Consider the following 26,131-nt stretch of genomic DNA (forward strand, 5'->3'; position numbering starts at 1 on the left):
TTAAAAAAATTATGATTATACTCAATTTTCAATACATTATATAGCCTTACATTATTTGATCAAAATATGTGTAATTTCTGTATACCTTTTTGACAGATAATTAGTTTTAATATAATAGTTCTAAAATGTTTAAATTGTTTGTTTATTGAATAAGTGGAAGCTAAAAAAAAGTATTTAAGGCTAAGGGGTGGGATTTAATAAGTTGTACTTCTCTCCACTCCTTTTTGGACATGCAACCTGTTTATGTAGTTCTGCTGTACTTATTCACTGTTATTTGGTGAAATTGATTGGTGTGAAATGTTAATTATGATATTTGATTTTGACCATGTTCAAAATGAAGAAATTAAATGAAATGACACAGCATCATACCAATATCGATAATGCAATAAATGAAAAACATAATGTTTGCCAAATAGTTGAATTTTATGTCATGCACATTTTTGTGCACCTAGAGCTTTATGTCCCTTATTGCATTGCTATGTAGATATACTGTGACACTGAAGTAAGCATTCCTGGTTCTGGAAGCCCATATTTCTGCATGATGCTTTAATACACCGGATTTTAACAGATACTGTGCAGGATTGTGGCCCACCAGGACCAGGAGTGTCTATCCCTGCTCTGACACCTCATAAAAGAAATTGCAACAAATCTGCTATGTAAATTATTCCAGCTTATATGTTTTTGCCTATATTGTTATTGTAGGTCAAGCAATGGAAGCCGGTGAAAAAAGTTGATATCAGCCAGCTGATGGTAATCACAAACAGATCAGCAGCATGTTTGCTGCCCGTTCAAAGGAACGATCCCCTGATGGATCTTCTCAGTCTGGTGGTAAAGGCATGAAAAGGTCTGGAGCCAAGGTTACTCCTGAAGTGTCTTTACCACCTCTGTGCCCGGATCCATCCCGTCTGTCAGCTGCTTCGGTGGTGAGACCCCCGTTCAGCAAGGCGACTTTTGACAGGCCTCCGTCAGTGGTGGAGCTGCCGCAGATCATCACTCAGGTCGGTCCTGGAAGATCAAGATCAATAGTGAATAGAAAATGGAGCGAAGGACCTCAACTAATGGCCTCGGCTTTCGGGACTGACATTCCTATTAGAGAAAGTCAATTGAGGTAGGTAATTCAACAATATTCTGTTTTTATATGTATTTATTGATTCTTTAACACAGAGCTTTCAAACTCATTTTACACACATACAGCGCCATGTGAGTCGGACCAGTAAATGATATTATAATCTATAAATAGCGAAAACTCTAAATTGTTTAGTGCAATAAAGTATTCACATATTATTACATTTATAGTTATTGCACAATCTTTTTTTCTTTCTTTTTTTTTTCACAACAATAAATGACAAATGTGACTAAAATTAGAATAATGTCATGTCCACCATGTGCTTTGCAACTGACAGATCATAGTGGATTTAGATTACATCCTCAAAGACATACAATATTTGGTCACATGTAGCTGGAAGTTCATATTGTGGTCAGAATAACTCTAGAGGTAATCTTTAATGCAGACACATCTATACATCTTTTAGTGATCCTGATTGGACTCCCTGGCTCACAGGCCGTACATCTCAACACAGTGTCTGCTTGAAATAGATGTTTAGCTCCCAACCTTTAATTCACAAACTGTTTGAGCCTTGGATGAATTTCTTTGTGGTTTATACCCTCTTTCTTTTTCACTATTCCAGTGTAAAGGAAGAAGACAAATCCAGAACCGTCACAGCATGTAAGAAGAAAAACACATTGAAATTCCCTCTCACTGGCATCGAGGTCGTGGAATTCTTTGGTCAGGACAGACGCATTGAAGACTTGGAGTTTTATTACCTGAAAGAAGTGGATCGAGATTCTGGCAGGTGGGAGAATTTAGGTGAATATAGTTACTGGCGGTGTTAGCATTTGACTGCAGTTATGTCTTCTGTGTTTATAGACCCTATGACCTGAGAGTGGTTAATTCCAGCGAGGCAGGCTCAGACCATTACATCTTCTCCCCGACCACTGTGCTGCATATGACAGAGACGGGTTATGGTGGAATCGTCAGTGTGACGGAGTGGCACAGAGAGTTTGATAAGTGGACGGCTTTGCAGGAAATGTCATTTTTCAAGAATTTCAGACTGCTGAAAGCTTTCACTAGGTGAGACCCATTAAGTTTGATTTTGCGTCATTCAGAAGTAGCGTCTTGCATATTTAAATGTTTTTTCTTTTCTTTTTTTTTAACCGTGAGCCTCATTCTTTATCACCTCAGGTGGCACAAAAACGCTCGCAGCATTTCCTTCCAGCGTAAGTGTAAGAATTTGCAGGAAATGTTGCTTGTCGCTGTTCCTCACTTCAGACATGCTCTTCATCTGTTCACCGGGTGAGTTTAAATGAAACCTCATTCACACAATCACAGCGTTACAGCACCCCGTGTTTCAATATGATCATAATGGTCTGTACAAACAAAAATGTGAATATATTGGGCTGAGTCACAGCAGCCAAACTTCAGTATTAAGCATCTCTTTGAAGGACATTTTTTTATTTGTAATTTGTTTGCAAGTTGACAAATTTGCTCTTAAATCAGACGATGAATGTGAAAAGTGTTGCTACTTTCAATGTGCTCCATCGTCCCTCGTACCTGGATCTCGGCTACTCATCCCTGCCGCAGGCATCCGATTTCTCTGTGGTGAAATGTCTCTCTCTTGCCTGTTTCATCATTTGTTCTTTCAGATATTTTCTGTAGTTTTATGTCGACCGTGCTGTCTGTGTTTATGCAAAGATATTGTCTTTTGGATGCAGATGCGTCGTTGTGAATTTGAACCAATGTTGCTCATGGCTAAGCTAGACAAGAAATGTTGCTGTAAACATTCATACATACATGCAAACAATAATGCAATCTAAAGGAGAACGGTATATACAGAACTGATACAACAATGTTTGGGCTTTTTTTAATAACATTGTTCATAAAGTAAAATGTTCTTGCTTATAAACATTTGATAGGTTATATATTTTTTTCAGATTTCTGTTTGTGCATAATAGGTTTGTTATTCTTGTTGATTATATGATTGTTTCTTTGATGATTCAAAGCGTTCACCTTTCTCAAGGTAGCATGTTTAGATTTCAAGTTTCCTTGGCACAGATACCACTTTCAGAAAAGTCAATCTTTTTATAAGAGAACATCAGCAAAATTACTGTTTTTCTTGGGGCTGTTGCTTCTATATAAATAAAGGTAGATAGACCAGAAACTGACTGAGTTAGGTTGAGTTTTGATCATCCCTGATGCCTTGCTCTCAGTCAACTGACTTGTGTTTGTCCTCTCTGCTGTCAAAGTAAACCTCCTGTGCACGTCAAAGCCCCGACTTCTCATCTTTGGCTGTGTCTCACAAAATTCCACAAGTTGTTGAGCTTTGAACGCTCAGTGTAATGTTGTATTTTACAGTGTAATTGAAGAATTTAAAGGGACACACTGGATTCCCATGGATGGCTGTCGAACCTACACCTTGCTCGAGTTAAGAAAACTACTGACCACAAGGAATCAGGAGCATCTGCAGATTCTGAAGAAGCTGTCTCAGTGCCGTACTACTATCCTTAACAAGGTGCCTCCATAATGGAAAATATACATATGGACTTGCCATTTTCGGGAAACCATTCTCGTGACTATTTTATTTCAAACTGTAGGTAAAAGACGAAAGCTATATGACACACCAGGAGCTCCAGTTGCACATGAAACTTGCTAAAAGTCCCAACAGAAGCACTGAACCCATTCACCTGATCCTGGCTCACCAGCAGCAGTTGAAGAAAGAGTTGGCACGGTCTGAAGGCATCCTGCAAAAGCTGGGAAAGTTTGCTGCACTCATCCATCAGATGGTCGTGCAGAGTCTTGTTACAGTCATTCAACAAGATGCTATCTCTTTTCTGAATGTTTTGGAGGTACTGAAAACTATTATGTCCAGTTTCTTGCTATGATAATGAATGCGTGAATACAGCCCTGGGAGTATCCCAGAGTACCAGAGTTGGGTACATTTTTTTGGAGAGACTTCAGTTAAAACAAGCTCAACTTGAATTCTGATTTTTAAATAAATTGAAGGCTATTGATGTTTTTGTTTGTCAGAGGATGAAATCCCAGCAGTGCTGCCTCTTCCGCACGGAGCTGTGTTTCACTGCCAGTAATGAGGTGACTGTGAACCCGCCAGTTCGTCTGTTCCAAGAAGCAGTGAGCGAAGCACTCCTTTCTGCCGGCAGCACTCTAATTCAGGTAATTTACACATTTCTACAGCTGCAAATGCACCTTCCCATAGATCACTGTTTATTTTCATGCAACCGACACTCGATGATTTCTGTGTTGATTGGATCGTGCTTGATTTTTATGTGGACAGCAATGAATAACAGAGAATATAAAGCAGGGTTGTGAAATATAAGGCCTGTGGGCCAAACCGGCCTGTAAGAGGCTCCAATCCAGCGTGCCAAACCACAAAGCTAATTGTAGAAATTCTAAACAAAACACTGATTTTGTTTTCAACAAAACCCTTAAGAGTCAACACCGTTTATGTTGAGATTGTCGTCATTTCCTGTCATAGTTGTTTGTTTTTTGTGAAAATATTGACATTTTCCTCACATTTTCTCTGCGACACAATAAAGAAACACTTAAACTTAATGATTCATATACCACTATTTCACCAGTCCAGTCCCCTCAACATGAAGTTGCTCTGTATGTGGCCCCTGAATTAAAATGTGTTTATGATATAAAGCAATAAACCACATCTGTACTCCATAAGCTAAGAGAATGAATAGACAACTCACATACATGTAACATATGAAGAACAATTTAAAAAGGAAATATTTCAAATGGTAAATACTGTATACCCCAGCATCAGAACAAAAAATACAATAGTAATGTCAAATTCCTATTTTATTGCATTGATTGCATTTGTATATAAAAACCCATCGTGTATTTTTTTCCCTGGTAGATGTGTGAATCTTGTGGATTCTTCCTGGAGATCAGCAACAGTGACTTGTGCTCTCCGAAGGGTTTCACCTGTGACAGCAGCAGCTGTGTGAAATGTGCTGAGATCACAGGTATAAACAATGAATGTGAGAAGCTGTGTGTCGGTGTGGTTTGAGAACAGCACTGTTCATAGAATCTGAAAATGTTTTCTACTTACAGAAGAAAAGAGCGATGATGGGAAGAGAGGTCGACTGCTCAGAGACAAGTCAGCAGATTTTGTCATGCTGCCAAAAGAAAATCTTCCAACCGTGCAAGGCAACCGGGTGCGGGGCTGCTATGCTCCGCTCTCCAAAACACAACTGGAGTGGCACATCAGCATCAATGATGTTACAAAGCAAGTTGAAAACGAGCAGGCCAGGATCATGCAGGTAAGACTGTGTGATCTCATTCCTCGATCTGTCACTGCATATCGAAGAATCCTCATTGTTCTCTCAACAGGAAGCTGAAGTAGAGATCCAGCAGCTCTGTGAGACCTTTGGCTGGCTGGTGGACATTCATTCGCTTGTCAGTCGATGGAGTGGAGCTTCTTTGGAGGCCATGAAAGGTCAGCCGGCTTCCCTGTACGACGAGCACATCAGGAAGGTCCAAGACTGGGCGGAAAGGACCAGCAAGGTTGACTCAGTACTTTCTACCGCCAACCAGTTGTTCGTCGTCGACTGCAACTACATCAAGGAATCTCTTGGTATGTCTGCATTGGGAGAAATTTCAATCTCGTCTTCTGTGTAATCCAGAGGTGTCAAACACATGTTAGTTTCCACATACAGCCCGAGTTCATCTGGAGTAGGACGGCCCTGTCATATAGTGTCTTTAATAATGTCTATATGTTTATTACTGAAAATGACAAAAATCTCAACATTTTAATGAAACCTTTTCTATAATATTGCCACTGTGCACGCACACCACGGCCCGTAGTACATAGTTCTTCTGCAATAACAATAACAACAATGGCGGACTCCAGAGTCTCATGACTCCCAGTCTATATTCTCCTGGGACTTGGTAGTTTTAGAGTTGACAGTCAACTGTGATAGCAATCCAACTTCATTGTCTGTCCATATGAATGTCCGTGTACTTGCCATTGATAATCTTTACGGGACACATGTGAGTGAGGTTTCATTACAAAAACAAACAGTGCCACATGAAAACTCTATTATAGTTTCTCAGCATTTCTGTTGTTTCTTTGTAAAAGGACGTTGTTTTCAAAACATCACTGTGTAAACCTGAAACTTTCCTGACACAAAAGTGCAAAAGTTATTGTTTTCACTTGAAGCGTCGTCGTTCAAGCGGAGCCGGAGAGAGCCAACAACTTCTGCAGCCCCGGCTTAATTAAAGAGGCTGTGGAAAACAAGTGGACAGATAACCTGTTGATAGGTTGAACAGACAGATTTGTTACTTTAGGAAAAAATCCTCATTTTTGTCTTTGCTTCTTCAGGACAACAGCTGAGGGTGATTGACGAGGAAGGGCTGGAGCACCTCACGGAGCAGATTCAGCTTCACTCAGCAGACTTCGTATCAGACTTGGAGAAAACTTCTGAGGACCTACACACTGAACCACAAGACCGACGTGACTTCTCCCAGTATGCTACCAAGGTAAATACCTTTTGTTTTCTCCATTTTGTTTTCCTTGTAAGAAAACACATAATCAATCTGACGTGTATACAGAAAGATATAAATAAGAAATATGATGAGTTTACAGGAAGAGAAAAACATGTGCAAGGCCAAACACTCGTTCCTTTTGTTTTACTTTTACAAGCTGGGTTGACAGAACATTCGGACCCTCTTGAGACTCCTCTTTGTTCACACATTCACTTCAGCTGAATTATTCATCCCAGCGACTCTGCCTTGTCAGTGTAGATGTGTTCTGATTTTAAATTCCATTATCCCACAATGATCAGGTGGTGCTTGGAGCTTTAAGGCAAGCTGCGCCATCGTTTGAATTTGAACTCATGAAGACCCCCGCTGTGTACTTTTATAATTTCCATTAGCAAGGTTTGTCCTAATATGTAAGTTCAGAATTTGTTTGCATTTCACTGCATTCTGAACTCATTTGCTCATTCAGTCTTTTGGCATTGCAATAGTTCTCTGTAACCCTTGTAATAGGGTAAAAAGAAAAATGTGATCAACGAAATGTTTCTCCCTGCAGGTGAGAGAAATGGGGAAAATGTTGCCAGACAGACAGAAACGTTTGGAATACATTCACTCCCTCAGTGACACAGTTTGCATGAACTACAGGAAGATGACTGGGCAGGAGCTCGCTTTAAGAGAAAAGGTCTGCAGACATAAGAGCAAAAATAACAAAATAAAATAAAACAATGTATGTTTTGTGCATGATTTATGAACATTTTCACTGGCGTGTGTGTGTCTGCTTCTATTTAATGTGAAATATTTAGATGTTGGGCTTGTGGGATTGCTTCACTCCCCTCTTGAAGCAAGCCGATAGCCGAGTTTGTCATCGTCTGCCTTCCGTCATGAACACGCTGGACACAAGGCACTCTGATTCGGTCTGTGACATTAAAAATAAGGTCTCCCATGGGATGTCTGAACCTTTCCTTGATTCAAGACAAGATGAAGAAGAGATTCTGTCCAAACAAAACGACATATGTGCACATTTACACTGTGCTCGCACGAAGCTGGAACAACTTAACAGAAGCAGTCTAGACACACAAGGTGAGAGCGATTGTTACAAATGGCTGGATAATTCTTAACTGTGAGCTGGATGGTTACTCATCTTTTGTCTGCAGGACACTGTGGCCAATATTTAATATTCCTCTAATTAATTTCAAATGATAAATAATTGCAGTCCATTAAATGAGCTGTAAGCCATTTTTAAATTGTGCTCACATATTGCTGCTTCTTTGCATGCTTTCTTTAGTGCAGTACTTGAGTGAAGATCAAAAACCTCCTGGATTGATTCCTGGGCCTTGTCCCTCACACACAGAAGTTAAATCAAACTCTTTTACTCAAGTTATATCATGAACTATCGATTCAAGCAATCTTGAAAGTCTTTTGAAATTAACACTGAGGAATATTTTTCTGCAATTGTTCCTCATCATTATATCTTATTGTTTTGTATGCTTATTGATTTGGTTGCAAAATGGGCCTGTTGGACGAGCTTTATGAGATGCGATATTGCCATCAAATTCCAAATGAACTCGTGTTTGTTTCCTTAAATAGTAAACTCTCATTCGAGAACAATTTGATATGTTGCTCTATTTTGAACATTCTGCATGCATATATATATATATGTGCATATGTTTAATGTTTAACTTTTTTTCCATCAGAACGCCCACTGGATTTGACTGTTTCAACAAACGACGTTCCAAATGTTGTCGCCCGGAAGGAGTTGTGGGCAGTTACGTCTGGACATGCCACATGGTTGGAAGAATGGAAACAGCTGCCTTTTAGTGAGGTAACAAAACAAACCAAAAAACAAAAACATACAATCGTCTACCTTTTATTTCTAAAATGGTAAAATATGTTTGTTTGGCAGGAGGTTTGCGTATATATATATATTTGCATCCATGGTATAATAAACGCATGCACACAAACGCACACATGCAGCATGTGGTCGGATTGCTGCTCATGAGTTTGCATAATAATGATCAAAAATCCTTTGTTTCTGAAAAATATTCAAGCATGTGAAGTTAAACCTGAACATCTGAGCTGATCCAAAACACTGCTCCTTTAGTGGTGCTGAGCTTTACTGATTATGTGAATGCTTCGTGGCATTCACATAACCTGTGAACTGACCTTGAGACACCTAATATCTCTTGTTATGTGTCACGTGAACCAGGTATTTCAAAATATTTCTCGAGGATGGGAAAACAGACTCTTTCAGATGGAGGAATTTGCACTCCCTGCTTGGCAACTGTGTGAGAATCAAAGTGGATTAAGAGAGAATGAAAAAGCCACAGAAGGCACATTTTCACATTCTCCACCAGTCGGTCAACACTCCTGCAATGATGCGACAGTCACACTTATTGGTGAGACTAAAAAATATCAGAAATAAATCCAGAAATTATATATTGCAGACATAGTCACTGAGTGCAACCCTATACAAATCACGTTCATAAGCAATATTACTACATTGATGTGTTGTGTAATTCTCACTCAGGTCTGGAGACACTCTTTGCTGAGATAGAGAGTGATCTAATGACTTTGTCCACAATGTTGAAGTCACCACACAGTGTTGACTTCAGGTTGCAATTGAAGCACTTGGTTCAGTCACTACAAGAACTTGGTAAGTGGCTTAAAAGTATACTGTATATAAAAAAAAAAGCAATTCTCAATGTTTACCTTAAACTGCAGGAACAGATCAAAGATTTGTGCACTTCTTCTCTTTCTTTAAACATTTATAGAGAAACTGCTTGATGTATTCCAAAGATATCAGCAAATGTGGGGCGTCATGAGAAAAGTCTTTAGTGAAACACTGTTTAGTGATGAGAGAGAGGATCTGGTATGTCCTTGCACACAATTACCAGAACTTGTTTTAGAAAGCTTTTAAAGTAATTAGATATATTTTTTTGTAAATTAGCATCATCTGTTTTGTTTTGGTGTTTTTCACAGATGCAGCTTTTTCTACAAGTCGATGAGACATTCAAGGAAATCATGCAGACTGTATCATCTGACCCCCATGTGTTGAACTTTGTGTCCAAAAAGACAAAAGGCAGATTTCATGAAAACGGCCTTTACCACATTTTGTTGGATGGTTTGTCTACGATGGAGACCATATCCAACCAGATGACTGATCTCCTTGATGCAATCTGCCATCAGTATCCACGATTCTGGTTTTTGAGAGACAGGAACGTGATTGAACTACTCTCCTTTCATTCAACATCTTTAGCGCTGCAACGGTTTGTTAGAAAATGCTTTCAAGGGGTCAAATGGCTTGAAGTGCAATCGAATACAAGCACTATAGAGACATCTGAGGCAAAATCAGAAAACCAAAAGCAGTCGAAGGTACTGGGGATTTTTGGCAGCCTCCAGGAACACATTTCTTTCCCAAATCCTGTGGAACCAAATCCAGATGCTATACTTTGGTTTTCTGCCTTTGAAAAACAGTTAACGTTGACCATGATACAATTCATGAAACGGTGTGTTGTTCATGAGCAGCTTGAACCATCTAATCACAATCCGACAAGTGGCAAGGCAAAAAAAGGAAACCCACTGCGCATTGATGACACGTCACTGAAAATGCAATCTATGTTTGCTACGCTTTCTGATTTTCCTCTTCAGTGTGTGCTGGTGGCTGAAGAGGCAGCATGGTGCCAAGCTGTGGTCCAAGCGTTCCAAGAATCAAATCCACTGAGATTGAGTCATATGAAAGCACTCAATGCAGCAAAACTCAAAGAGCTTGGCCGTACCATAAGGGAAGGACTCACAGGGTTTAAAAGTGAATCGTTGGCTTCCAAGTACAGAATGACGTGCCTGTGGGCATTAGTTCATTTAACAATGAATCATTCACAGCAGCTATCTCGACTCACAAAAGTACAAATCCCATTGGAGTCATCTTTCGAGTGGCTAAGTTTGATGAAGTATTCTGTAAACTCAGAAGATGTGAGTCAGGAAGACAATGCTCAAACAACATGTTACATTGATGTTTTGGACCATCGCCTCCAGTATGGATTTGAGTATTTTGGCCCAGAAGATTTAATGATCGCCTGTACACCATCCACAGATAAGGCTATGCTGGGAATTCTCCTTGCTTTGGCAAACTTCAGATGTGGGTTTGTGAGTGGACCTCACAAGTCTGGAAAGAAAACCACTGCACTCCATTTAGGGAAAGCTCTGGGGCGACAAATTGTTGTTGCACAGTGTTGTCCAAGCATGACACTCAGTGTTTTTCAAAACTTGCTGCTTGGTTCTCTCCAAACAGGAGCATACCTTTATCTGGACTCAGTGGATTTACTAACACAAGGCATCCTGTCAATACTGGGACAACATCTGTTGAACATACATCAATCTTTCGCCAAGCTCAGAAGCAATTTGCAGCAGAGCATGAATGAGAAGCTAGAGGACAACACTGGTCACAAAGTAGAAGATCTAGAATACCACATGGAGTTTGCTGGGAGAAGCATTTCTGCTAGCCCAAGCTATGGGTGTATTATGACCTCATCTCGGTGGTTTTCATCCAATATTCCAGACACTCTGCGGTTTGCTACGAGACCCATTGCATTCGAATATCCAGACCACAGGATAATTGCAGAAGTAATGCTGACTTCACATGGGTTCTCAGATGCCATGTCTTTAAGCCACCGTCTGGTGTCCTTACTTAGCCTGGCCAGAGATTCCCACTCGCTACCCGAGTTTTTCTCTGCTGGTCAAAACAGTTTTCTTGTTATCTTGCAAAAGATCATCTCTGCTTCCAAAATCCATTTAGATCAAACTTTGCAGAAGCGCGAAAGGTCAAATGAGGCATGTTTTACAGCGGATGCTGGTTTGATTTCACAAGTTATACCTGAAAATCTCCAAGAAACAGGAAAAAAGGAAAGTGAAAGGCTTTTCAAGCTACGCAAATGTCATCTGTCTGTTGTACAGGATTTAATGGAAGAGACAGCTATTGTCAAAGCAATTCTTTCTGTCTTGATACCTGAGCACAGTAAAGCCTCGCAGTTCTACACCATTTTCAAAGAAATATTTCCCATCGTGTGCCAGTTCCCTTGTCAACATTCTATTGAAGAAATGGAAAAGAACCAACTGCAAGATGCAGTTAGAGAAGAATTGCAACAAAAGCAGTTTTATAAGGACTCAGAAATAATTAATAGTACTGTGACACTCTACCAGGTCATGAAAGTCTCTCAGGCTGTTGTCCTCGTTGGACCCTCAGGTAGTGGCAAGACCACCTGTTACAGTGCCCTCGCTGGAGCACTCAATAGTTTAGCTGCCAAGTCAAGAAGAGATGTGTTTGAAAATGACAAAACCATTGCAAAGGAAGGACTACAAATCTGTGCTTCGAGCTGGAGTTTTGTTAGCACTGTAGTTATGTTTCCTAATGCCATGTCCCATGAGGAGCTATTTGGCAGATTCTGTGAAAACAGAGGATGGCAAGATGGAGCTGTTGCAAAGGTGTTGAGAGAACGACATGACCACACCCACCCTCAAACCAACATCAACGAGATTGGAAGTCAGGACACATCACTAGTGAAGTGGTTGGTTCTGGATGGGGAGCCTTTAGGACAGCCAAGCTGGTTGGACTACCTCACCACGCTGTGCTCCAATCATGGTCCATGTTTGAGACTTCCATCAGGTGAAACCGTGGTGTTATCTCAATCAAATTTCAAGCTACTTATTGAGATGACAGATTTAGATTGTGCAACTCCCTCCTCAGTGACCTGCTGCAGCCTTGTTATGTTCACATGTGTTGATCTATGGAAAGCTGTATGGGAGAGTGAAATAGAGGCTCTCTCTTTTGAACACAATCTGGATCAAGGAGTCAAGAGAATGTGGAATTGTCTCGCTGAAGATCTTTTTCATAGCACTCTCAGTTCAGCAATGCGAAAGGATTTCACCTCTGCAATCCAAACTGAAGGAAATGATTGTCGAAACCCTGTACGTGGAATTCAAGAGGTTTGGTCATTTGTCAGGATCCTGCGTGCTCTTTTGCTCCACTTCAGGAAAGAAGTTGAAGAACCTGAAGAAATCCCCCAAATGGACAAACAAGGTATAACTATTACATTTAAACTTAGAACGTTGGAATAGTAAACAATTAATAACACACACACTCTCTATAATGTCATTTCTCTTATATATATATATTTAATGTCATTTCTCTTTGACCAGGTGTACATCTGCATGGAGCTAAAACACCAGGCACAAATACTCAAAGTAAGCAACAACTGATCACCAGAGATGTTTTTCTGGTGGCATACATTTGGGGATTTGGTGGCCATTTACACCCTTGGTAAGAAAAAAACACCTTGGAACTTTACCATATGGTCCATATTATAAATGACATACACGCAAAAAATCTAAATTAGTACATACTTTTTCACACACTATGTGCTTTTGTTTCTGATTCAGCCACTGGACAAAGTTCGACACGTTGGTACGCAATGTACTGTTTGCCTGTCGGTACAAGATTGTGGTTCCTGAGAATGTTAGTGTATTTGACCATTTTTTTAGCATTGACACCAAGATGCATCCCAAGAACACGATGGTAACAAGCTCGATCATCCCAAAGGTTGGTCCTAAATGTTGTAACAATTATTTTGAAAAATCATACCATTCAAATCAAAGAAACTACTTATGTCTTCTGTTTTTCTTTTTGAATAGTATGAGAAATACACCTTTCTAATGAATGCCATGCTGGAGGCAAACCAGCCGGTGTTGCTTGTGGGAGAACCGAGTTCTGGAAAAAGCACTCTGTGCAAAAACCTGCTAAAGTTTGACAAGCCACACGTTAGCCTGCCAGCCAGTCCACTCCTGAGTTCCAGAGATATACGCACAGTACTAAAGACCATCAATCACCAAAAGAGGTGCAAAGATCCTGTATGGTCCATGAAGAAACAGCTGTGCCTGCTCCTGTTTGTAGATGATTTGCATGAAGCTCCATGTGGTGAGTCTAGGAGAATTAATGTCATTGGTGTTAAATCTCATTTTGCTCTGTGTAGACCAGTGTAATTCAATTATCTAACTCTTCTGTTTGTAGATGTTTTCGGAAAGGAATCTATAGCTCTCGAGACACTCCGACAAAGTATCTCAAAGAGAGAGACTGCAACATTTGATGCAGATAACTTTGAACTGTTGAGTTCTGAGACTGTCAGCTACATGGCAACATGCTGTGCCTCTGGATTGAGTAATCATCACAGCAACGTGATGTCCTCACGACTTTCACGTCTGTTCTCTATTTTTGTGCTCCCTGACCCAGATTTTGTCTTGCCGATCCATCCTCATTTCAAAGTCTGGCTCAAAGAAATTCAGCCTCAGCACAGTGTGGAAGACATGTCCAATTGTATCGGGACTGCTACTAAATGTTTGTATTATGCAGTACGGGACCAACTCCAGTACCCTACGCAGCAGTCCCAGTTCAGTTTTTCACATCATGACATTCAGAAGGTATTGTGGGGAATGTGCCTGCACCAGTTTGACAACTCAAAGAGAGGATTCATCCAGAAGAAGGAAAATTCCCAATCCTCCACAAGGCCTCCACTTTCAGTCTTTAAGATTGTACACCTCTGGATGCACGAATGCATGCGCACGTTCAATGACAGGCTATGCTCAGAACATGACATACAATCTGTTGTGTCACTCATAGCCATGACAGCAACAACATACTTTAAAGAAAAACTGGTTGCTGAAATTGAATCGGAAATGTTTGGTGACTCACCCACTGTTGCAGGTCCTGCTCTTCACACACTGTCCCCTGACACAGCATTCACCTGTCAGCCAACAGGCCAGGGTTCAAATATACAAAATCTGACTCAGAGGCCAAAACTAGCTGGCCAGTTTTTTCAGTCAATCCTGTGGTCGGCTGATACAATGATTCAACCTTCCCATCTGTCTCAACCCATTTATTCAGAAGAGACGACTTCAGAAAGTCATTCATTGCCAGCCCAGGTTGATGAGCATGTGAAGAATGTAATAACTAGGCTTGTTTATGGCCCGAAGCTATCTGAGACACGTGATTATGGATGTAGCTGGTCTTATCAGGAGCAAGACCTTGATGCATTAGTGCAAGAGCTGTGTGCAGTCATGGACAGAAAGGAGGAAGATGAAGCACTAAGAGTTCGTAATGACCACAGCATCACAAGCAGTTACATCGTGCACAGGCAGAGAGCAGCTCAACTATTACATATCCTGCGGGCTTGGCTCATACCTGGAGGGCATGGAGTACTGATGGGATCAAGTCCAGGAACAGGCCGCAAAACCACCGTGCGCTTGGCTGCCTACCTGACAGGCTATCGCTTGATAGAGGTTCATGCTGGGAATGAAAATCAGTTGCATAAAATCCTGCAAGATGTTGGGAATCAAACCAGTGTAGACGAAGTTAAAGTCATTATTCTCGTTCATGAGGAAATCAGTAAACCTGTAAGGGAGGAATTACTGGTGGCGATGTCCCAAAGAGCCTACCCAGCGCTTCACCCTGACAAAGAGCTCAGGAACCTTGTTTCTAGAGCAGCTGCTGTGAATAACTCAAGAAGATGTCTTATGGACAGTTGGATATCTGACGCGTAAGTTCACACTCAAACTCTCATTATTCATTGATGCTATTGTATTAAGAAATATGTCATATTATTACAATTCGTCACTGAGGCACCATTTACATAACAACATTTTTCTGGTGAAAACGGAAAAATTCATTTGCATATTGGGTGCCTATTTACACGGCCGTATTGCTGGGAGATGTTTTTTGGAAAAAGGCTTCCAAGGTGGAACATTTTGAAAATTCTCCGACTCCGTTTCTCTGGAAACGAAGCAAGACACAACTTTTTGAAAAGGCTCCATCTCTGTGTAAATGGGGAAAAACTCAACTTTTCAGAAATTGTGCTGCGCATATGCACTACACCTATAGTGAATAGTTCCTTTTGCACATGCGGGAGTAGATGGACAATAACAATTTTTACTGCCACAGTGTCATGACTCCCAGTCTATATCCTCCTGGGACTTGGTAGTTCTATAGTTGAGAGTCACCTGTAATAGCAATTCAACTCGGTCGTGTGTCCATACAATGTCTGTGTACTCACCATTGTTAATGTTTAGAGCATATTATTATTTCTGTGTCTATCCAGTTTCTTTACAAAAGCCAACAGCACCAACTCAGGGCCTGGCATGCTAACTACATCAATTTCAGTGTTTCTATCCTGGCTGTGTATACAGAAATAATTTTCAAATTGTTGCTGTGTGAATGTCAAACTTACCTGAAAGGAAATGACAAAAATTAGGTGATTTCACTGGAGTTTCTTTTATAAACGGGGCCTGAGTAGCTTTTTTGACCGACATATTCAGTGCATGCAAATGTAATGCACTTGTAAATGACACTGAATTTCTTTTCACTCAGTCACCTGCACCAAGTCCACAGAAATCTCCATGTGTTCTTGTTGATGCCTTTCATCATGACAGACAGCAATGAAACGTCTAACTGCAAAAGTCAACCGAGCACTGTGAGTGTTCTTGTTGAACTTATTTCTGCAATTTTACTATATGTTTCGAATACATGTAGAAAACTAAACCACAAACATAAAACTATATGGATTGGGGTCAAGGTAAATCACATTTTCTTAACTATATCCAAAGACATTAAAATGCCATGCAGCGTTGATGCAGTCATTGAAAACGTTGACCAGGTTTATTATTTTGTCCATCCAATTGAATTTATTCACCTTTTCAGCTCCAGGCACAAATGGCCAAAGCAGTGAAGCTGAGTTGTTGTGTAGAAGTGTACCAGCCATGGTCCCACCAGTGTTTGGTGGAAGTTGCTGCACAATGTTTCAAAAAGCAACATTATATAAGTGAGTATTACCAGCAACATCTAGTTTTCAATCACTTGTCATTGTTTTGACCCATGTTGTGGACTTTTCGTTCAAAGAGGTTAGAGAAGATCCAAAGACCAGCCTTTGTGTGGTTATGGCCGGACTCCATCAGTCTGCCTGTCAGTATGCCTCTGCCCTTCTGAAGTATCAGCCTTTCAGTCCTTCGACTTACGTAGGGTTGATCGCCCAGTTTGGTTCTCTCTGCAACATACTGCAACAGCCAAGGCAAAGGAAATCTGACAGGTATTTGGCAACGCAATGGAGTGTACAGTTCTTTATGTTTTGTCAGCTTAATATGTTTACGACAGAGGAAAAGACATGCTTGTCTGCAATGAAAGTGTTTTATTTTTCAGAGTTGCCACCATCCTTTGTCATTTGGACGTCCTGAATGATGCGGCTGAGCAGAGTAAAGCGCACGTAACAACACTACAAAACAAGATTAATGTCATCCAGCAGGTGATGTAGAACAATTTACTATTTGATGTTTCAGTGGAATCATGTTCTGTCTATCTCGCATGAGATGTTGTTTTTCAAAGTCAAAAATAATTCAGGCAGTCTTCTAAATTGATTTATTGCACTTCAGAGGCTTTAATGAGAGAAATACTGTGCAGCGGGCAATAGCATTAGTTATTTTTAGGTATAGTTTAGCCTATTTACAAAAGTCATATTTTTTCAAAAAGGCGAAATGCATTACTAAATGATCCTCTGTACGCATTTCTATGGAGTGCCTGTACATGTTGATAACATATCTGTTTTGTGTATAGCCACACTAATTATATGCTTCGGCTCTCTCCTGCAGCGTGAGAAAGAGACCCTGAGAGTTATAGACCATCAGAATAAGTTGTATGAAGAAGCCAGAACAAAGTTTGAAGAACTGACGGAAAAACTGAGCCACTTGAAGGAGGAGATTGCCAAACTTGCGACAATGGTAAACTGTTCTTTTTATAAAGATAATTAACATCTGTAACCAGAAACTATGCTAATGCTCCCATCTACTCACACATTAAAGAATTTTGGCCAATTCATTTATTTAGTGTACTTTGGTAATAATGAATGATTCAGAACATCTATCCCCAAACTGAACTTCATGATAGGTTTTTTTTTTTCTTTTTTTCCCAGCTGAAACCTGTGGTAATGTCGAGAGTTTTGATTCCCAAATGTTTAAATCTGTCTGACTTGGAGGAAGTGCGGCACTACAGAGATCCACCTGAGGGAGTGGTGAAAATCATGGATGCCATTTGTTTGTTGTTTAATCGGCCTCCAGGCTGGGAGAGTGCGAGGCAACTGCTTGGACAACCCAGTTTTTTCCAGGTGTGTGCAAATATGTCTTGAAATGATCCCAGCACTGCATTTGGTAGGAAATGGGTTCTTTTATGAAACCATTACAATTTCATAAGTTTCAGGGAGTTTATTATTGTTAACATACTTTTGTGGTGAATTAACAACTGTAGAGAAGACACTCTGTCCCAATTCCTGTGCCATTAGTATTACCATTATACGTTTTTTAATTAAAATGTTCTGTTTATGAGCGGAGGAGTGCTTTGATGTATTTGCAGCCGTGACTTTAAATAATATTATTTAGCATTATAAGGAGCACTCTGCTACTTTCCATATGTTGGCAGTATATCTCAGTTATCGATCAATCACAATTTATTTACAGTATATAGCACTTTTTGTACAATAAAATGCAGCACAATGTGTTTTACAGTCTAAAAACTATATAGAAACAGTGATAATCATTCACCCACCCCCTTCTTTTATATACACAAGTGTTCAAAACTAAATTAGCTTAAACAGTAAGAATTAAAAAACTGGCTGAATGTCAAATGAAAAAAATTCTACATCAGGTAAAAGGGGACTTTAGTTCAAAGTTTTATTAAAAATTAAGGTTTTCTGTTATTTGCACACAAAAATTGTATGTTTCAGTGTAATGTGTGCAGGTTACCAAACACAGGAAGAAATGAATACCGTAGTACATTTGATGTAGGACTTCATTTTGTGTTATAGTTTTCATTCCTTTGTGAACTGTTTCTTGTTCATCTCCCCTTTCCCAGGATCTTCTGTTCTTTGACCAGTACAGCGTCACAAAGGAGCAGCTGCAGGAGCTTAAACAGATCATTTACGGTCCACATCTTCTGTCGATACCGGACATAAGCAAGGCCTGCGAGTCTCTGTGCCAGTGGATCCGGGCCATGTACCAGAGCTGCTGTATGCGCCAACAACACTTTTTGAAGCAGCACTTGGAGGCACAGGCTGGAGAGACCGAACGTAATCTATCCATGGTGCGCCGGCGTGAGAAGGAGGCTACTCAAAGTCTCAAAGCGGCAAACCTTCAGCTTCAATCGGTGAAAAATGACCTGGAGGAGCAGGCGCTGCAGCTGCAGAAGGCTGAGAGCATCGAAAAAGAACTTTCTACATCTGCTAAGCAGGCACAGCTGCATCATAAAGCCTGGAAGGCCGCTGCTCAAGTAATGCAGATTTGATCAAATACAGTGCATTACATGTCACCCTGAATATGTCACGTAATTTCCTCTTCTCTCCCATGCAGGAAGCAGAATTACACAACCTGAGTTTAGTAGGTGATGCTCTTATCCTGGCTGCAATCATCTCATATTTAGGCCCCTTTGGACCTGACATTCGCCAAGAACTTTTGACCAAGTGGAAGAAGCTGTGCAATACGGGGATCATCAACATAAACCCAGAGGACCCCAGAACCTCCCTCTTTGAAAACTCAAACACGACACCTCTTTCCCCGTCATTTGGTTTTCCCATCGCTTTGACGGAGAGGCTGCAGCTGCCTCTGGGTCAGGCTTTAGGGATGGGTGAGTGGCAGCTTGAGGACACTCTGTCTGCCAGGCTTTTGGTGAAGCTGTTGCTATGGGGCTATAGAGGTGCCTTTGTTCAATGCTGGCCTCTACTGGCAAACATTCAGCAGCATTTAGAGATAAGGTCAAAAGACTGGCTGGTCACAGGTGCGTACATAACTGAGTAAAAGTTTTAAGATCTAGGAACTTACGTTCAATACAAACTCTACTTTGTCAGCCTGCAAGTCATAAAAGAGTTGAAATGTCTGCTCTACAGGGGAGAATGCAAAACTTGATGAAGAGACGGAGTCTGAAATGATTGTTTGTGCGGATGATCCAGAGCTGTTGGACAAGCTGGGACAAGCTTCTCAGAAAGGTGAATTAGTGTCATTACACCACAACCATCCATAAACTTTACTGCCAATTTCTAAGCATCAACAGATTATTGGTGTCTGTTGGAATGGTTCTTATTTTTAACACATTTGAATCAGGCGTCATTTGGACAAACTGTATTATTATGGTTGCTTCAATGTAAAAACAATACAAATAGATGGCTGAAATCATTGGCTTACAATTAATTATTTCTGTTAAATTTGGTGTAATAACTCAGACTAATTAATCCAAGTTTCCCATCCCTGGTTTAAACCAGAAATAATTAGTAGTGTCTTTGCCTTTTTCTTTCAACTATCATCTCTTTAATCTTAAAGGGTTGAGAGTCCTCGTCACTCATGTAGAACGTGCGATCTCCAGTCCGGACTTTGTGGCCATATTAGCACGTCCTGCTGGATGCTTCTTTCCAGGCTTAAAAGAGCCTCCTCCAAAAGTGCTCCGAGAGTTCTCCCTTATCCTCAGCACTGATCTGCCTGTCAAACTACTGCTCAGAGGTGAGCACCAACACAATCTATACAGCGGTAGTCTTTGAAATTCTGACATTTTGTCTTGCTCTGGACTTGTAATCTCAATTCATCTTTGATCCCGGTACAAGAAGTGTCTATCTGTGTAGTTCCCAAAACATATCTTCACTCCTGTTTCTTAGAGATCCACCCATCCATCTTGGCTCAAGTACACGTGGTTGACCTCTCCCTGAGCTCAGAAGAGATCCAGGAGCTGATGCTGACACAGCTGCTGCAGTCTGACTGCGCTAACCTGCTGACTCAACACTCGCGACTCCTGAATTACAATCAGCTGCTGCAGGAAAAACTGTTTACACAAGAGGTGATGAGAGCAGCCCTTAGCATCGTTTAGAGAGTTACTCATTAATAATGTTAGATCACATGATGAGATAGCTTGATTTATTTAAGACATTTGCTTTATTTTAAGTGGGGTTTCAAAAATATTTTGAATATCAAAGCAGAGTTATTCATTTCAGAAGTGAAATGCTTTATTTCATGCAGTTCTTGGGTTTAAAAATCCATGTGTAATTTTTCATCATGGATGCATGTAAATGGAGATCTAATTTTTTCTATTTTGTTAGTTTGAAGTGGATTACAGTGCTATCATGCTTGCATGAATATGCTTTTTTTACCTCTCGGTCTTAGTTGTATAGTTTTCAACTGTAAACACTCCTTCCTTTAGGAGGCTCTGATGGACTACATCCTGCAGTGTGGCACCGCGCTGCAGGACAACAAAGCCTTTGTGCCTCGTGTGGCTTTTGGTCAAGAAGCAATGGAGAAACTGCAAGATGATGTTAAGCAGCTGAAAGAGGAGCTGAAGGACCTCGAGAGCCTGCTGGCAGCTCCTCGCCGCCTGACGAGACTCGCCACTTCCCTCTACCAGGCGCTGCAGGAGGTGTCCCGCCTTTCTCCTGCCTACGACTTTTCACTAAGTGGCTTTATCAAAGTGATCCTGAAAGTTTTCACCGGAAAGAGCAAGTCCTTAGTGCTTTATGCAGCTCGAAATAAGACGGGGGGTTTAGTGTCCCATATTGGGAACATGATGGCAGTCCGGGTACTGGTGCAGTACAGGCCTTGCCTGTTTCAGAGTCATGCTGCTGTGCTGAAACTGTTGGTATCTTTGGCTCTGCTCAAGCACAATGAGTGTTGTTCTGAGGCAGAGGCGCTGGCGTTCCTCAGAGGCCTTGAAGATGTGGACGGTCTTATAAGTGAAGCAAGACAAAGACCGCAGTTAAACCCTGACCTGCCCAGCTGGATTTCCCCACAAACCTACTCGGAGCTTCTCTGCTTGGAAAACATTCCTGCATTCAGAGGGCTGCTTGCCTCTCTCTCTGCTTCGCCCATGCTGTGGCAAGAGTACCTGCGTTTCCCTTCTTCCACTGTGGTTGGAACTGTTCCCTGTCGCTCTCACTCTCATCTGTCTTTGATTCAGCGGGCTCTTCTCTGGAAGACCATACTCCCAAACTGTTTGGAGGGAATAGCTGATGACCTAAATGACTGCGTCCTCTGTCACTTTGGAAGAACTGGTGCCGAAGCCCCTCATGTCAGGAATCCAGAGGCCCTGTTACAATATCTGCTCAAACATGGTGGGCCAATCATTCTGGCACTGCCCGACCCAAAAGGACGCCAGCAGATAAGCATTCATCCTCTTCGTTTAATACACCAACTGTCTCAGTTCGCTGAGGTAATCACACACACATTTGTTGCTGAAGGTTTAAAAAAAACAACAACCCAAAAAACGAACAAACGAAGTGGCTGATCCTTATTACAATATATGTTTTAGGTTGGGGTGAAGTCGATCACATTCGGAGAACTCTGTGACAGTAAACTCATCATTTCTCTCCTGGAAAAGGCTGTTAATGACGGCCACTGGTTGATTTTCAATAACTGTCATCTGTTGGAAAGATGGGACGAGAAAGTAGTGGCTCAACTCTGTCGATTGGTCTCCTTTTCCAAAGGTAAGGATTCATCCATCTATCTTCTATCCTGCTTGTCCAGTTCAGGGTCGCTGGCACTGATCCCAGCCTACTATGAGCGAGGGCAGGGTACACCCTGGACAAGTCGCCAGTAGGTCACATGGCAAACACACATAGACAGACCACCACACACACTCACACCATAAATTGCTTGGGACAATAAAAGAATCACCAGTTGAGCTCATATGCATGTTTTTGTACTGTGGGAGGAAGTCGGAGTAGCCAGAGGAAATGCACGCACACACAAGGACAACATGCAGACACCACACAGGAAGGCCCTGGGTCAAAACAATGACCTTCTCGATGAGAGGCGAGATTGCTAACCACTGTTCCACCATACTATGTTATTATTAGCTATTTTGTTTTTCTATAGGCATGCACCAGTACCCCTTTTTTAAAGATGAGTACAAGTAAGAGTACAAAGCTTTAGTCGATACCAAGTAGGCCATTAGATGCTGTGAACATCTTTACACATGTAATTTTCATAAATATTAACAACTTACTTTTTACATGTTTGCTTATTCCACAGAAGAGAAGCATCTGATTCATCCACAATTCCAACTGTGGTTTGTCACTCAGGCAACTGCAACACAATCCATACCTGGTATGCCTGTTAAATTATCACTACTGCAAGTTCTCCTCCTACGATTGGTTACAAAAAATGCAATGTTGAAAACATTTCAGTGTTAGTCTGCTTCCAGAAATCTAATAGCGTGGTCTTTCACGGTGTATGAATACCTTCAGATGTAATATGAGCCCTGGTTTTGCTCTTTTTTTCCACAATGAGCCTTATTTTTGTGTTCATCTGGTTCATTAAACAGTGGCTGTGCGACTGTGCGCCCTCTCGCTGGCCTGTGACTCTGCCTGGGATCTGAACGAGGAGCTGAGCTGTTCCCTGCGACAGCTGCTGTCTGTCAGCCAGCCTCTCGGTGTCACAGAGGAGAACACAGAGCTGCTGCTTCGGTGTGCAATCTTCCACTCTGTCTTGCTGCAGAGACAAGCTTATAAATACACAGGCCAGGACAGAATCTATTACTGGTGAGGAAACAAACTTCAAAATGTAAAACAGAAGCAATACTACCTGCTAAAATAGTTTAGCTCAAACCAATGACCATATGCTTCGCATGAGCAACACACTTCTATTTTTCTAAATGTATGTGTATTTTTTTCCACAACCAAGGTCTGAAGAAGACCTACTGGCTTTAATAGAGTCACACATCTCCATTGCCAGTCTCTGCCATGACAAGGCTAAAGTTTTACAATCCATTGCAGGTGAGCAAGTTCACAATCATATCACTACATGAGTTTCCCTATGGGTCAAGCTTTCCCTATGGGTCAAACTTTAACTGTGTTGTACTTTCACTTCCCAGTCGGTCTAGTGTATGGCAGTCATGTGATAGACTCCGCCGATTCACAAATGGTGGAGAGTATTGCTGAGATCTGTTTCAACAGAGAGTTATCTCTCTCAGGCATCCGACCACACCTCCTCTCAGATATGACCAGTAAGTCCAACGTCTGCGGTAACAAACCGATTTTCTTTAACTAACTATCAGGTTGTTTTCTACCACAGGTTTGTTAGATTGTTACCGGAATGTGTTATTTAATATGATCTGAACACTTTTTGCTTGATTCAGGTAAACAGCAGTTATGTTTTTACAGCCTGAACATGTAGAGTCTGAACATGCTGATATCAGACTGAGGCCCTTTTATAGAATTTTGTGTGTCTATTTACACGACAACGGTGCTTGGAGCGACTCGGCCGCAGTAAATAGTTTGTCTGCACATGCGCAAGTTGATGGACAATAACAACAATGTTTGTCTCCAGAGTGGCATGACCCACAGTCCAAATTCTCCTGGGACTTGATTGTTTGAAAGATGACTTGTAAAATACTATACAATGATGAGAAATACTTGTGCACAAGTACTAACACATTATGAGGTGCACCGATGATGCAATATCCAATAGTCTCTCAAGATTCATTTAGCCACCAGTGTTTATTGTCATGCTTATTGTCAATTGTCAAAGCAATACCCACTTAGCAGGCTCAAAACTCGTTCCTGCAATAACAACAGTGCAAAAATAAGGGGAAAAAAACACATGCCTATGCTGTGAGCAATACAAGTGCTTTGCTGGTTGTTCCATCTATATAAAAAATATTGATTTGAATTGTGGTTTGTATCTTCAGATTTGCCTGAACTATTGCAGATTTTGCATCAAATTCTCAAGGAGTCTGGAGTCAGTGATACTGTTCTGCTGGGATTGGGTGGGGACGCGTCAGCTGAGATAAGCAGGATCAAGAGCCACAATCTGAACACACTTCTGCACACTTCCCAGTCTCCTCGAGGAACAGGTTTCATTACCAGACTGAACCAGCCTGAAACAGTGGCAGCCTTGAGCTATGCTGGCAACAAACTGCAGGCTCTGAAGAGTTACCTCGCACACAGGACTGGCTGCAGAGTTACGGATGCAGAAGCCGTTTCTCACAGTCCCCTTCTTGACTTTCTCCAGGCTGAGTGGGATGATCTCATTGATTTGGTGTCCTCGCTCCTCTCACAGGCCGTTCAATACACGCCGACCTTCTCCTCCCTCCTGAATCTCACCGAGTTGTCTCGCTTGGAGAGGAGGGCAGAGTTGCTCAGTGCTTATCTCTGGCATCACGACACTTCTGATCCACCTGGTGCATATCGAATGTCTGCCTTCAAAAATTGCGGGAGCTTCCTGCTGGCAGTGATGAGACAGGCTGCAAAAGTAAATCTCAAATATATCAGTGATATAACACTGCACTTTGAGGTAAAACAAACAAATAATAGAGATTGTTTTTATTTTTATGTAGAGATCAATGTCCTACTTTACATTCACAGGTCAGTCAGGATATTCATAACTAATGCCTTTTCTCTGTCCCTTTAGGTTCAGGATGATAGCGCATGCCCAGCCTCATTGCCTCTGAACGCTGTTTATTTGTGTGGCCTGGAACTGAAAGGAGCATCATGGGATACACGGATCAGAGCCCTACAAGACGCAATCATTCATTCATGTTCACTGCCACTTCTCTGCATGAAGGCTGAAATCAGAACCACTGCCCGCGATGCCACTGTGTCTTGTAAAAGCTCGTATTTATTGGATCCCTGTAATGTTCAGGCTGGAAGTACATTGATCAGCCCTCGATTACCAGTGTACCACTGTCCACTCTATGTCAATGAAGAACAAGATGCTGGAAACTGTGGACTGGTTGATGATAACATTGTCATGAAGGTTCCGCTTTACACTAAGCTAAGTCCTGCTTTGTGTAGTTTGAGAAGAGTTAGACTCGTGAGCACACTCTGAATGTAATGCTCTGCTTTTACCTGGCATGAGAGGTGGAAATTATATAGTGAATAGTATAGTATAGTAATAGTATAGTGAAATACACCTGAAAATGCATGAAAATACACTTGAAATATCTGCAGTGTTCGAACTTGGTGGATGTTCTTATGAATTTATGTGAACCCTGTTGGAGCCCGATATGTAACGAGCCCAACTGTATCAACGAATTATTATAAAATATAATATAGTATAACCCAAAATGTAATAACTGCTTAATAATGTAAAAAGATTTAACAATAATTTAAATGTGATCTTAATATGATTAATACATATTTTTTTACTGATAATTTCAGAAATATATTACAGATGATAAAGAACAGAAGATGATAAATTGCTTGTGCAACAGCAATCATACATACATCTACTTTAAAATGAACATGGATATACATATAAACAAATAGTACAAACTTTTAGTGTGCAGTTCAAGTCCAATCCATGAATTATTCACCCTCTCATTCTCTCTATCATATGCTATCATAAATCCTTAACTTTATTACTGATATATCCGTAGTAATTTTATTCCACTATTAAGGGAAACATATGTTGATACTAATAATGTAATATTAAAAGTTTTTTTTTTAAGTTTTGGGCTCAGCGTCGTGTTACATTATTGACCAATTATTACGTTGTGGGTATTATTACATTTTCTTT

General features: G+C 41.0%; 2 protein-coding genes across 2 annotated transcripts in view; both read left to right on the plus strand.

Annotated features, from left to right (window-relative positions):
• LOC308144604 (extracellular serine/threonine protein kinase FAM20C-like) overlaps positions 1 to 26,131 on the plus strand; it is a gene marked incomplete at both ends in the record, with an annotated part of 44,860 nt that overhangs the window by 16,999 nt on the left and 1,730 nt on the right. The window lies entirely within an intron of this gene.
• On the plus strand, positions 774 to 25,441 carry dnhd1 (dynein heavy chain domain 1; the record flags this gene model as incomplete). Its single annotated transcript, XM_080520723.1, has 37 exons — positions 774 to 1,108; positions 1,689 to 1,853; positions 1,928 to 2,131; positions 2,243 to 2,353; positions 3,413 to 3,569; positions 3,652 to 3,903; positions 4,085 to 4,228; positions 4,941 to 5,049; positions 5,138 to 5,346; positions 5,417 to 5,660; positions 6,408 to 6,565; positions 7,119 to 7,244; positions 7,366 to 7,476; positions 9,542 to 12,635; positions 12,755 to 12,875; positions 12,995 to 13,154; positions 13,247 to 13,529; positions 13,623 to 14,029; positions 14,624 to 15,144; positions 15,972 to 16,074; positions 16,302 to 16,426; positions 16,507 to 16,686; positions 16,797 to 16,899; positions 17,243 to 17,371; positions 17,563 to 17,754; positions 18,498 to 18,911; positions 18,992 to 19,415; positions 19,525 to 19,623; positions 19,955 to 20,131; positions 20,284 to 20,462; positions 20,823 to 21,824; positions 21,924 to 22,098; positions 22,938 to 23,154; positions 23,297 to 23,388; positions 23,487 to 23,636; positions 24,303 to 24,907; positions 25,025 to 25,441. 37 exons carry the CDS (start codon positions 774 to 776, stop codon positions 25,439 to 25,441), a joined length of 11,694 nt encoding a protein of 3,897 aa, XP_080376849.1.

Source organism: Blennius ocellaris, assembly GCF_963422515.1.
Source record: "Blennius ocellaris genome assembly, chromosome: 3".
NCBI classification, from domain to species: domain Eukaryota; kingdom Metazoa; phylum Chordata; class Actinopteri; order Blenniiformes; family Blenniidae; genus Blennius; species Blennius ocellaris.